Source organism: Zosterops lateralis (genome assembly GCF_965231275.1).
Source record: "Zosterops lateralis genome assembly, chromosome: 2".
Classification (NCBI taxonomy): Eukaryota; Metazoa; Chordata; class Aves; order Passeriformes; family Zosteropidae; genus Zosterops; species Zosterops lateralis.
Window position 1 is genome coordinate 62,631,284 of NC_139763.1, and position 13,410 is coordinate 62,644,693.

At 42.2% G+C, this 13,410-nt stretch overlaps 1 protein-coding gene across 4 annotated transcripts in view; it reads right to left on the reverse strand.

Moving 5' to 3' along the window:
• Positions 1-2,937: 2,937 nt before the first annotated feature.
• LCP1 (lymphocyte cytosolic protein 1) overlaps positions 2,938-13,410 on the reverse strand; it is a 46,010-nt gene continuing 35,537 nt past the window's right edge. For 3 of the 4 annotated variants that reach the window (XM_083854929.1, XM_083854927.1, XM_083854928.1), the window contains exons 8-17: positions 12,972-13,114; positions 11,749-11,775; positions 11,310-11,405; positions 10,605-10,800; positions 10,361-10,439; positions 10,046-10,160; positions 9,061-9,194; positions 7,950-8,073; positions 5,773-5,897; positions 2,938-4,377 (exon numbers count right to left, since the gene is read on the reverse strand). In XM_083854929.1, the coding sequence (XP_083711055.1) occupies positions 4,245-4,377; positions 5,773-5,897; positions 7,950-8,073; positions 9,061-9,194; positions 10,046-10,160; positions 10,361-10,439; positions 10,605-10,800; positions 11,310-11,405; positions 11,749-11,775; positions 12,972-13,114 (1,172 nt within the window). In that variant the 3' untranslated portion in view covers positions 2,938-4,244. The remainder of the gene's footprint in view (positions 4,378-5,772; positions 5,898-7,949; positions 8,074-9,060; positions 9,195-10,045; positions 10,161-10,360; positions 10,440-10,604; positions 10,801-11,309; positions 11,406-11,748; positions 11,776-12,971; positions 13,115-13,410) is intronic. The other variant, XM_083854930.1, reaches the window with a different exon arrangement.

Below are 13,410 nucleotides of genomic sequence, written 5' to 3' on the forward strand. Positions count from 1 at the left end.
AGCTGACATTTGTGATTAGGCTCATAACAGAATTAAGGCTGCACTTAGAAGGACGAGTGATGTCAGGTTGGGGTTTTGCTTCAGTCCCAGTTCTGGAGGAAATAGAATCAATCTTATCTCTACAAAAGTACAGCAGCCAGCCATACTGCTTGCTGTCCCCTTTCTAAGGCTAGAACATATGATTTCAATCTAGGGTAGATGATTTACAAGAAGGTGTAAAATCCTCATCATACACCTAATTATGCTTTACTACTCTGTGGGGGGACATTTCCTTCTAAGTCCATCTGGTGATCAGACTGTACCCTGAGGCATGTGGATTGATTGTCCTCATGGTTTTTTCTCCTAGTTAGTCTAAATGCTGATGCTTTATTTTTATTCATGTGAATGTCTAAGCCTTTTTGAAGCATTGAAAATTATGATTAATTGTGCAATGAAAATCAATAATGGAAGTGCTTACAAAGCCAGCTTGATTTGGGAGTGAATCCCAAAGACAGCTGCTTTCTCTAAGAGGGATGGAAAAAGTTCGAGGAAAGCAACAGCAAAAAATTCCAGATCCTGGTTGGTATTTTTCGTGATGTTTGTCATAGGCTTAACCCCTTTAGCATCTGCTGAGAGAGACCTTGATTACAGGCTGCTATTACCAGTTCAGGAAAGCAAAACCTCAAATCCATCAAATAAGTAAGAATACTCGATTAAACAGAAATGTCTGTTCAGAAACTAAAAAGTCTAAATATTTATACTCCTATACCAGAATGAAGCTATTCCCACACCTTCGGGGCCGTGACAGATTCGTTTTTCAGGTGAGATTCCAGAGGCAGGGCTGAAGATCTGGTAGGTATTTGCTGTAGTGCTGACAGCACTGTGATAAATGTGACATTGGGGTAAAAAATTTGTGATGAAAAATATAGAAATTTATGTTAGATTGGTGTTAATATAAAAATGTGAAAAGGTATAGTCTGTAGAAAAATTCCTCTCAAGCTAGCGGCTGCCCATACAGCAACCGCTCCCCAGCCTGAGACAAAGAGCAGGACAGGAGCCATCAGGATGGACAAAGACACTGGCCAACCCAGATAAGAATCAGCATCGTACCCAGACAGAGAAATTCCTCCCCGAACGAAGGGGAATTCTCCGCCGGAGACTACACATTGGAATAACCATGGACCGACGGAACCTTCCCGGAATACAATTTGCAAAGTTCGACAAATCCAAGAAACCCATTCAAAGATTATTTGGACTATTTGTTGGACTATCCCGGGCACCTGTTTCGCCTCGGGACACGAAAAACCCTATAAAACCCTGGGCTGCGATCCACTCCTTGTGGTTTTGGGAAAATCTGTACCTTCGGGTGTGGACCCCTCATCCACCCAGCGCTGCGCTGCAAATCCTATTTGTGGTTTTCTCTCTTTATCGGTGATTGGGATTGTTTTTCTAATAAATTGTTTCTTTATTAATCTGATTTTTGCCGTTGCATTTATAACAGCACTTACTCCCTTTTGTGCACTGGCGAGTGCCGGCTCCGTGCCGCCAGCTCAGCATCCAATTTTTTCTCCGTACATCAGAGGATCGCACTGCTGCCTCTCTTGCCTGCCAGTGCCGGGAGCTCCGGGTGCAGTGAGTGCCCTCTCGTGGTTCCCTGTCTCCGCTGTGCCTGCTGCCGGCGCTGGGATGCTGAGGAAGAGGAAAAGCAGCCCCTTTCACAAAATGTGATTGAAATAACACCCTACATCACCTGGCCCCTCTCCAGAGCTGGAGGCAGAGGTGGTTTTCAGTCTGCAGAGCCCCTGAAGTCCTGCACGTTGCCTAGTGGAAATGCAATGATGAATGGAAGTCTCCTCTCTCTGCCAATCTCAGCAGACTCCTCTAAAAATCCTACCCACGTGCAAAAAGTTGAGTTGCTAAAAGCTGGCAAATAGAAAATGCCTGAAAAGCCCTTCTACTCTCTGGGGATGACAAATGCCTGCACTCATTTGGGGTCAAGGGAAAAGCCATCCTTTTCACCCTGGTTCTGCTGCCATTTCCAATCTGTCATCTACTTCATCCTTCATGACTGCCCCGAGTCTGGGGTGAGACCATCTCCTTGAAACAGGGAACCTGAAGCAGGTCTGTCTTCAGGCAGGATTATCCAGTCCTTTCAGATCTACACCATTTATCCTTACAACAAAAAATGGCCCCTTCATTTTGCAAATGCACAGACATGCATGAGACTCACACAATTCATGGTCATCCCACCCGAGAGAAGCTCTGCAGTCACAGTTTCCTCTCTCTGGTTTACCTCTGAAGGACTCCCAAGTCAATCACAAGGGGAGAGGAGCTGCATTTTCAGTGCCACCCCTCTTCTCTGGGAACAGCAAGTCCTACACTTGAAAAGAGGAGGAGTGGTGTAGGGGCCATGGTCCCATAACTCCCTCTTCCTGGGCAATAAGATGGGGTGACATCTCCATTGCATAACAGTTTGGATGTTCTCCTCCTCTGCCAGCACTGGGAAATACTGGGACCACACAAAATGGGTTTTAGGATGCTGTACTTTTCCCATCCTGTATTAAATCCTTAGGAGGAACCGGGCAGTCAGATCTGATCAGGAACAGGATCTGGTCATTCCTGCAGAAACAAAGCAGCATTTTTGCATTGCAGAATGCTTAAAGAAGTAAAATTTATGGGTTCCTGTATGTTGGGTGCTGCACCAAATAGGGAAATCATACTGGAAGTCCAGCCAGAACAATGTTCCATCTTTGGCAGTGTCTCAGGGTAGCATTTTCAGAAATGGCCTACGAAATAATTCCTTCAATTCTTTGCATTCTGTGTTTCAATAACAATACAGAAGAAACATTCTCAGCGAGCTCACAGATTATTTTTACCTCTGTCCCCACCATTTCAGCTCTGTGACACACACTGACTAGCACATCCACTGCTAAAAGCAAAGACTACACATTTGGCTTTATAGAACATTTTATTTGGAGACACTTATGTCACAGAATAAGATTGTTAAGGCAATTCTGAAGGACTGGAGGAAAGGGAGGGGGAGAGGGAGGGTACATGAGTCAACAGGATCGCATTAAGGCAAAAGTCCCTCCTTCTGCATTTCACCACAACAAAATTCATGTCAAGGCCAGTAAACGTCTCATGCCAAGGAAGAGATTCAGTGCAAATACATCCCACTAACTATCCACAGACAGGGCCAGGTCTTCAACTGAGGCAAATTTACAGTGCCTTGTTAGCTGCAAAGCAAAGCTGATTTAGTTCTGTTGAGGATCCCAGCCTGGGTTCAGGGGAGCATTTGAGTATGTGTTTCTTATGTTAGCACAGGTATAAATGCTCTCCTGAATCAGAGCCATAGCCCCTTGAGTGCAAGTCTGTGAAGTTAACAGAGTTGAATTTTTATTGTCTACATAAATATGTCATTCTGCATCCCTTTGTTCACTTCTCATCATATTGCTACTAACTGAGTACATTCCCTTGGTTTCTTTTAGCATGGTTTTAATTTCTATCATGCTTTTCAATCTTTTTAAAGTGTATTATGACATAAAAATGAATTATCCCTTGGAGAATGTTTATTGGAAAGGTTCCAGAGTTTGGGTGTTCTTGGAAGACCAGGCTGCAGTGTTTTTTTTGATAAGCAGTAATGTAATCTGTGAGTAATACCACGAATGGCTGAGGCATAACTTGTAGGGAAAGGTACTGCTCAGTTTGCATATCAGCAACACATCACAGACACCAAACATTTCTTTCTTTCCACGAGATTTTCCTCAGAGGATCCTACCGTTCCAAAAATACAGTCACTACTACTTGCATTGGCTTGGGGAAACCTGTTTTGTTATCCCAGGTGCAAACTGAAGGTAAGTATGGCAGAAATGGTACGAAAAGCATGACAATATTTTCAGGCAGAAGCAGAGTATAATATTTCATAGTCCTAAAAGCTGTCTGTCACTGGATGACCTCTCACAGAAAACCTTGGTATCCATTAATGATCGGATATGCTTAGGCCTCAGTGTCAAAAACTTGTTTAGGAATATGAAATAGTGAAAGCTAGGAAAGTGGAAAATAAGGCAAAGAAATCAAGCACATATCATTGTTCCAAACACAGTATTTCCTGTATATACACAACTTCGGGATCAGCTGAAACCCTGTGTAACATTCATGCCTTAAAAGCATGGGCGCCCTGAATGTTTCTTTGATGCTGAGAAGAGCATCCAATTTGAAGGAATCTAAAGGGAAAATAACAGGCATCAGTGCAAGTCTTTTGTGCTTTAAACTTTCTTCATGCCTTTTCCCATAAGGCAAGCAAACACTGTCATGACCATTTTGGGTTTTACTTCAACCAGATCTTCTGGGAGGGCATAGACTCTTGCTCCAATTTTTCTTGCCATAGAGATGGCGTATCTGCATTGCAGGGGTGGGAAAAAAAAAAAAAAGAAAATTAAAGACAGAAATTAGTACAGTAGCATTATTTTTCCCCTGTTAATTGTTTTATATGATCAATACCAGAATGGGTTTCATGGATTCACTAAAGTTAAAATTTTCTATAGGAATGTATGAGACAGGTTCATAAAGAACATTTCTAATAAAAGGCAGAGTGTATTTCCTGATGGTTGTAGCACTGCAGGATGGGAGACTGCAGATTAGATCCTGGTATGAAACATTTAATCTTCCATCCCCTGAAAGACTATCTTCACAACCAGCCATTCTGGTCTTGCTCCCCCTCAATCTCTGAGGCTCAGACTTTGCACATAAACAAACTTGCAAAGATGGAAGCAGAAGGCTGATGTCAGTGGAGATCAGTGTTGAAATTCAACATTTGGGTACTTGTTTCAGTCATACCCAGAACATGCAAGTTGACATTCTCATTTCCCTGCTCAGAGCCACTGGCTGTTCTGTAGTAGGTTTGTCTCTTTTCTCTATTTTTTCATTAAAAAAGGTAGAAAATCCCAGGGTTTTCCCACTTCAGAGCATATACATTTGTGAATTTTTCCCCAAAATGCAGAGAAACATTGGGAGCATAGGGGAATGGGGGTGGGAAATAAGGAAAAGAACAGCAGAGGAGTGAAGAAATAAAGTACAGAGAAAAGCACACATAGGATTGCAAGAGAAGAAAGAGAACAGATCATAGTAAATGGAAGGGGAAAAAGAACAGTGGGAAAAGTCTTTACAAAAATAATGGCAGTTCTGATTGCTTTGCATCATCTTTTTCTCCTTTGTAGTTATTGCATAAGAAAAGGAGAATCTAAACTGCTGATCAGACCAGGAGGTGATCTGAGTAACTCTGAAAGGAGAGGGAGATGCCCCCAGAACTGACTCTGCTAGGAAATCACTTGCATTCAGGGAAAAAAAAAAGATCAATATCCACATTTACAGAACCATTTTTTCAGGTACGAATCCTGTCCTCCCCTTTCTCTCTTCAATATACCTGTGTTCCATCTCTGGGTGACTAAAGAGCTATCATGACCTCTAATCCCTGTTTTCCATGGCTCACTATTGTTGGCATTGTTCTCTGATCTCTACAAGGATTTTAAATTTAATATGAGAAAATAGAAGCTTGTGAAACCAAGTGATTTCAATCCTTTCAAGGGATTTATAAAGCAGGAACTATAACATTACACATTCCATTTCCATTGATGGTCTTTACTACCTAAGTCCCAGCCTTCATGCTTCTAACTCGGGGGTATTTGTCACATGAGGTTGTGCCTGATGAGAATGGCAGCAGAGCAGTTTTTAAAGACAGAGCTAGGCAAGCCTGACCAGGTAAGTCATGCAAAGTGCCACTTGTCAGAAACATACTTAGCATTATTTAGTTTCTCCTCATCATTCAGGTTCTCTGTTTTCAAGAGGTCATACTTGATTGACCCTGGTTGAATGGCATCAATGAGATCCAGAACTGGCATGCTGGTGCTGATTTTGCTATCCTGCATAGACAAAAAAAAAAAAAAAAATTAAATGCACAAACAGGATGACAGAACTCCCACCAATCCAGAACCTAGACTCAAGAGCAATAGACAGTTCTGTCATATACCATTTAGATCTTCACAAAGGGCTGCTTAGAATAATTTTTTATCTAAGGCAGACTAAGAACTCTTTCAAGGATTTTTTTTTTTTAAACCCAAGGGATGAAACATCATAGAATCATTTAGGTTAGAAAATATTTTTATGATCAAGTCCACTAGCACTTCCCAGTCCACCACTAAATCATGTCCCTAAGCACCACATCGACACATTTTTTAAAATGCTCCAGTAATGGTGACTCATTTCACTAGAAGCCTGTTCCAGGGCTTGACAACCCATTGAGGGAAGAAATCTCCCCTAATATCCAATCTAAACCTTCCCTGGCCATTTCCAAACTCAAGATCATTTCCTCCTACCCTGTCACTTGTAACCTGGGAGAAGAGACTGACCCCCACTTGGCTACAGCCCTCCTTTCAGGCAGATAAAGAGAGTGATGAGATCTCCCCTAAGCCTCCTTTCCTTGAGGCTAAACAACCCCAGCTCCCTCAGCTACTCCTCATAGGATTTAGGCTCCAGAGCCTTTCCCAGCTTTTGACTTTTAGACACGTTCCAGCACCTCAGTGTCTTTCTTGTAGTGAAGGGCCCAGAACTGGACACAGGATTGATTCAAGATGTGGCCGAGCGAAGGGGCACAATCCCTGCCCTGGTCCTGCTGGCCACACTATTGCTGATCCAGGCCAAGATGCCATTGGCCTTCTTGGCCCCCTGGGCACAGCTGGCTCATGTTCAGCTGCTGTTAACCAGCACCCCCGGGTCCTTTCTTGCTGAGCAGCTTTCCAGCCCTGCTTCTCCAAGCCCTGTAAAACTGTAGGGGTTGTTGTGACACAAGTACAGGACCTAGCACTTGGCCTCATTGAACCTCACACAACTGGCCTTGGTCCATCAATCCAGCCTGTCCAGATCCTTCTGCAGAGCCTTCCTGCCTTTCAGCAGGTCAACATTCCCACCCAGCTTGGTGTCCTCTGCAAACTGACTGAGGATGCACTTGATCTGCTGGTCCAGACCATCAATAAAGATGTTAAATGGCCCCAAAACTGAGCCCTGGGGACACCACTGGATGTAGCTCTGTTCACCACCACTCTCTGGGCCTGGCCATCCAAGTTTTACCCAGCAAACAGTGGACCTGTCTAAGCCATGTGCAGCCAGTTTCTCCAGGAGAATGTTGTGATAAACAGTGTCAAAGGCTTCACTAAAATCCAGGTAGACAACATCCACAGCCTTTCCCACATCCTTGAAGCAGGTCACTTTGTCATAGACTACAATGCCATTAAAGCAAAAGATGGGATGCAGGGCTAATGCATTTGCTTCCTGTGAGAAGGTGACACTGATAGAAATCTACTGATGGGAGGTGTGAGGGGGACCAGCTGTGTGATCCTGAGCTCATTACATGAAGTTTGATGGATCTGTTCTTGCCTGGTGCAAACTGCTGATTTATATCCACTGAGCGTTCCTTAGCTTGGGAAGTGTCATAGATACATTAGCAGAATTGGAAGCACTCTAGAACTGGTCCATCTCTGTGTTTGTATGGTGCCATGCAAAACAGGGCAAGGTGCCCCTGGATGGTACTACCAGGTTACAAATGTATTGCTGTTGTTCATTTTAGTACTACCATTTGTAATTGCTGTTGATTCATAACCAACAGCATAGCAGTTCTTTCTTAGTTCCAGTCATCATTCCTGTCTCCATCCTTTGATTTCCCATGCCAAACTGGAATTCAAGGTGTTTCCTGCAGTGCTCATATCATATTTCTATTACTTTTTCACAATAAAGTCCCTTGAATAAAATCTGTGTATTTGAACAAGGTTTTAAAAGGGAATGAAAAATAATCAAGCTATGTAGTGAGTTATATCATAATGCAGAGTGTGTGTGTATATCCACACACACATCTATATATCAGACACACAAGGACACTGAATAAGAGACTCCTGAGTGGAGACTTCTGAAAAAAACTGTACCTTGAAACTGGAGATGGTTGAATCCTTCCCAGCTGCAGTCAGTGTTTCATTGACCCAGCTGACAATGATTTCATCATTGACCTTCTCTCCACCACCAATGTCTTCAAGGATATTCAGGGTGTACCTTAAGAGGAAAGCCAGGATATCTGCTCAAGGTCTGCTGTAACCTCAGAACTGTCCTGTATGTGCACAGCTCGTCTGGGATCATCCCAATAATCTGATATTCCTTTGCCTCACACACAGTCACAGTGCATATGAATTCTATTATAATACAATAATTAATCTAAGGAATTCAATTCATCCTCAATTCCTTAATCACAGTTTCGGGAATGGTAAAATTTTGGTTATTTAAAATTCCTGGAAGGCCCCTCCTAATGTATCTCATTGTAAATTACTCTTTTTTATAGTGCTTAAAAAATAATTGCTGATTTTAGAGATAGAAGGGAATCCTTCTGCTCACCTAAGGCTGACCTTCTGCACAAAAACAAGCCTGGAGCATTTTGCTTATATGTCAGCATACACCTTGGAATGATAACCCAAACTGATGGTAAATAATCACCTCATCACTGTTTTAACTACCTTACTGATAAACCTATACCTTTCTCTATAGTCTGAATTTAGTTTGTATTCAGTTCCTAACTACTGGAGCTCTTTATTGTAAGTTATGGGGCTCTCAACACAGAAACATGCACACACAGAGAATTATATTAAAATGGGTAGAGGTACTGAGTTGTGCCTAGTTCAGGGAGTAGCTTACAAAACTCCTGCATCAATTCCTTGTTTCTAGGGGGACATTGTCCCCATTCCCTGATACAGACACCTTTTAACTTCTCTTCCCCTCTTCTGTGCAATAAACATTTCTTCTTGCTATGCAGAGAGTGACAATAATAATATTCTGCATGAGCTGACTGTAATGGCCTTGCCCACAAGATGTGCTCTGATCACATGCTTAACTAGGAGTGAGCAGAAGGTCACCCTGCCTTGGCATTGAAACGCAGAGGAGTGAGAAGGCTGTAGTCTGTAGAGCCTTCTCAGTGAGAGCATCAGGAAACTACTGCAATGCAAAGTGAGCATACCAAAATGCTCTGAAGCTCATGGCTGGCTGACCTACCTCCTCATCAACTGCCAGACTAAGGCCAGCGTCAGCGTACGGTTTCCTTCATTCAGATCTTGCCCAGCAATGCCAACAAGGGAAAATTTGGCTTGATTCTTTCCCAGTTCCACTGCATAGTTGCAGTTTTCAAGCTGTTAATGGCAGGGTCAATTGGTGCAATTCAAAAATATAGGAAAAAAAAAAAAAAGAAAGAAAGAAAACAAGACACTGTTACTTTAAATTCTTTGGATCCTCCTGGGCAAACAGGAGTATTGGGGGGTCTGTGATAAAACAGCTGATTGACTACCAGCAGGCAGATCCATCCCAAAAATACCATTCTAAACATTTAACAGAGAAGAAAATGCTATACTTTGTTATCAGGGCCTGAAAAGCAGATTAGCCTGGAAAATAAAAGTGTGTGGCTCATGGGTACCTCCAGCATCATGGCTCTGCACTGAGACAAAGGATTAGTGTCCCAGCCAATATTTTAGATCGGTTGACAGCTCTGGTCTAACTGGACGCAATTACTCATCCAGATAGTTGGGAGAAGGCTTTGTATTCAGCAGCAGCTGTGTGATTGGTTCTTGATGCATCTGATCAAGAATGCTTATCATCACTGTCTTCATTTGATGTGGAGGGCAGTGATCCAGACAGCTGCAATTAAGCTGGTGCCATGCACCTCTCTCATGGTCCAGATGCATTACAATCAGTGCCTAAAGCAGTAGCAAAAGGGATCTGCAAATACAGTTTCTAACTACTGATACAAAAGTTGCCAAGTCTTTTTACTTAATAAATATTTTTCACCTGTCAAAAGAGAAAGTGAGTCTAATGTATATTTCTTTTTCAGAATGAAAAATTATCCACTGACTAAGCAAAAAAAATCATTTAAGGTGCTATCTTTGGGACTGGAGAACAACATGAGTACCCACACTGCTATTTGAAATTATATAGGCATTCACTGAGGATAAGGCACCAGTACTGGAGCTATTCTAGCTTTTTGTACCTTCTTCATGTTGCCACCCAGTTTAGGATATGGTGGTTTGTTCACCCTGTTCCAGTCTACTGGCACTTTGATCTTTTCATAGAGTTGGAAGATAACCAAGGCATCTGACAGGTCACTGAAAACAACAAAAAGGATATATCATTGTCCAAAGAACAGAGGAAAGAAGCACAACTCAACTATTAGCAGAGGTAAACTTAGTTTCCTGGGAAACACAAAGCAGTACATATTCTTACAGGGCCCAAAAGTTTTTATGTTCTTGCAAAGAACTTGATGGCTGTATTTATCATCTGAAGGAAGTGTAATACCTCATCTTACCTATACAAGTGATTAACACGTGGATTAACGCCAAGGGAGTTCATCCAGTTCCTAAATGTCCTTTCTTCCCTTGTCTCACCTAAAACAACAGACACATCAATCAAAGGCCTGCAGAACACCACAAATTCTGGTGTAAGTGTTTTGGGAAGAAACCCTAACTGAATTACAGCGCACCGAACCATGAACAGAAGGAGACACATGGGAAATATCACAGTGCACTGTGCAATATTTGCACTTTCCTGACCTTCAATGGAGCTCCAGTCGATGTCCTGGTTCTCTGGCTTATGCAGGGCAGGGTATTTGTTGAACAGGTTGGCGATGAAGGCCAAGTTGAGCTTGGGGTTCCCGCGGACGACGTCGGTGGCGGTGACGAACTGTCGACAGCCGAGGCGCTCGGCCTGCTGCAGCATGCACTCGGCACGCTGCACGTCATCCTTCTCCTGCCCGGCACAACGGGACATCGTCAGCCTCACCACACACACCTGGGGCTCCCGTGGGGATCCAGCTGCTAAAGCAGCTGCTTGACACATTGATGCATATATTTCTTTTATTTAGGTATTCCCACTCCCACTTTTACTAATGGCAAGTTTGCGTTTTCAAATGGGCTTTGCCTTCAACCACCTCACCACATTGCTTTTACAGCCATATTCCATATAAAATGTGATAGTCTGATGAAATTCACAGATAAATGTATTTAAATACATTTGTTACATGCTAGTAGTTTATCAGCATGATTAAATGGTTGCTGAAGTTTTAGAGTTATTATCTAACAGAAATCTAAACACATAATTTAATTCTTTGGAAGCTTTGGTTTCTGAAATACAAGATCGTGTTGCAGTGCAAGGAAGTGTTTGCTGGTTCTGACATCCCAGTGCAGCCTTGTGTTGGCCAGCAATGCAAGTAATGGGCAGAAAATATCGGCATTTACTCCAAACTTATCTCATCTTACCCTTAATCCTGACATGTCAATAGTAATAGCTGGAATGCCTTCTTCATCTCCCTTGGGGGCGACTTGGTTCAGCAAATGGTAATAAGCTCTTGAGTCCTGTGACAGACAGAGAAATTAAAGGGAAGAAAAATTACATCTAAAGCTCAGCCTTTACATGCCAGTGCCCCCCTGAACAATGTGCCTGCATGCTTCATTTTTATTACATTGATCATTGGGCTACATAATTAAATTAATTAAGCTGGAAGCACTTAGCAATTCCTACTTTATGCTGTGTTTGCCAGATCTATTTCTTCCCTGAGCCAATATATATGTGCTGCAGAATGCCCAACACACGAGACAAAAATGCTGTGTGTTGAACTTACAGAAAGGACAGCAACAACAAAAAGATATCAGAATGTACTTAATCTGAACATAAAATTAGAGGTAAGAAAATGCATACCTTTATAATGCTGTAGAAGTCAGGCTGCTGAGCATTTAATAAAAGAAAATGCAGAAGGAGAAAGCAGATGTTTAAAGTGGATTTCAAAGCAAAGCTGGAACAGTTGTGGAAGAGAAAGCATAGTTTTCAAGGACAAAAGTTAACATTGACAACAGTATCAGCATTTTATAGCAAAAGGACAGGAACAAGACAAGGATTTAACAAGTTGCATCTTTAATCTTTTGTGAAATACAATGCTGCTTCCATATGAGAAAAATATTTACTCTCTTCAAAAACAGCTCAAAGAACTGAAAATAAAGCTACATGTTAATGTCTAGGGACTTGACTAACTAACCCAACTGATGCTCTTCAAAATATAAAGCAGACTACCTGAATTATTTTAAATATTTTACATCTGCATTACTCCACACCATATCTAGGAAGTGGTTATTTACAACAGAAATGAGGTGGGGAGACAGACTTAATTAGAGAATGTCTGTAAACACTGAAATCTTGTAAATGTGTGCCTTATTTTCCAACTGTAAACACCAGAATTGTGATTTAGCTTTCAGTTCTAGATAGGATTTAATCAGTTGCACCATAGTAAGGGAAAGCTCTGCTGAAATCTGCACCCACAAGCCCAAGAGGTTCTGAGTATATGAAACAATGCTGTCCAGACTCCACACCCACCCTTCCAAGTGTCTCCCAGTCTAGCTGTAGTATTTTCAATAGTCTCAGTGAATTAAAACTCACAGATAACTGCATTCAGGGCCATAGCAAATGTTGGGACAGAGGAGCACATAGCCCAGGTGAAGGAAACCTCAAGCAGGGGAATTGGAAATGCCCAATCATCTTTCTCTACATATTTGAGTAAGGTCCAGGCTTTTTCAAGCAAAAATCATGTCAAGAGTTATTTAGGGAGATTTGGAAAGGAGGAGTGCAATAGAGGCAAGGAACTGAAAATACAGTGTCCATATGCCCTGTCCAGGGCCAGCAGCCATTCCTTTCCCAGGCATTTGGTGTGTAGGAGTTAGCAGTGATGACTGGGAGGTCAGGAGGGAGAGGAGGAATACTACTGAGTGCAAAGGTAAACCCCAATGAAAGATTTTATGTACCCCAGCTCCACGTGCTTGACAGAGCAGTCTCAGCTCCTTGGAGTGTTTCAGTGCACAATCCCTGTGTAGAGGGTAAGAATTTGGGTGTAGAGCTACTGGTTTGCTTTTTTTGGTCAGTATTTCTCATACCTTGATGTCTGAGCTGAAGTTGTTGACTTTGTTGCATCCTGCATTTTCCAGGTGATAGTTTGCCCATCTCAGAAGCAAGTCCTCTGGTGACAATTTCATCAGATCCTCCAAGCTCTCTCCTTCTCTCAGAAGAGCAATCAAGGCTAAGCAGGAAGAAAAAAAAAAAAAAAAAATGATGTGAATACTTGTTCAGGAAAATGTGACCTTCACAGTGAATCTGGATTCTCACAGGCATTCTGGAATATTTGCACATGACCTCATGGGCTTGTCAGCCAGTAGGGCTAACTCACCTGTCAATTGAGGAGACACCCTTTTTATATAGAAAAAATTATATTATATTCATAAGAGGAGGAACAGGCAGGATGGCAGGATTAACCCTTGAAAATGCAGTGTGTTCAGCTGATCACTGGACCATGAAAGGCTTTAGAACTAGTATTGA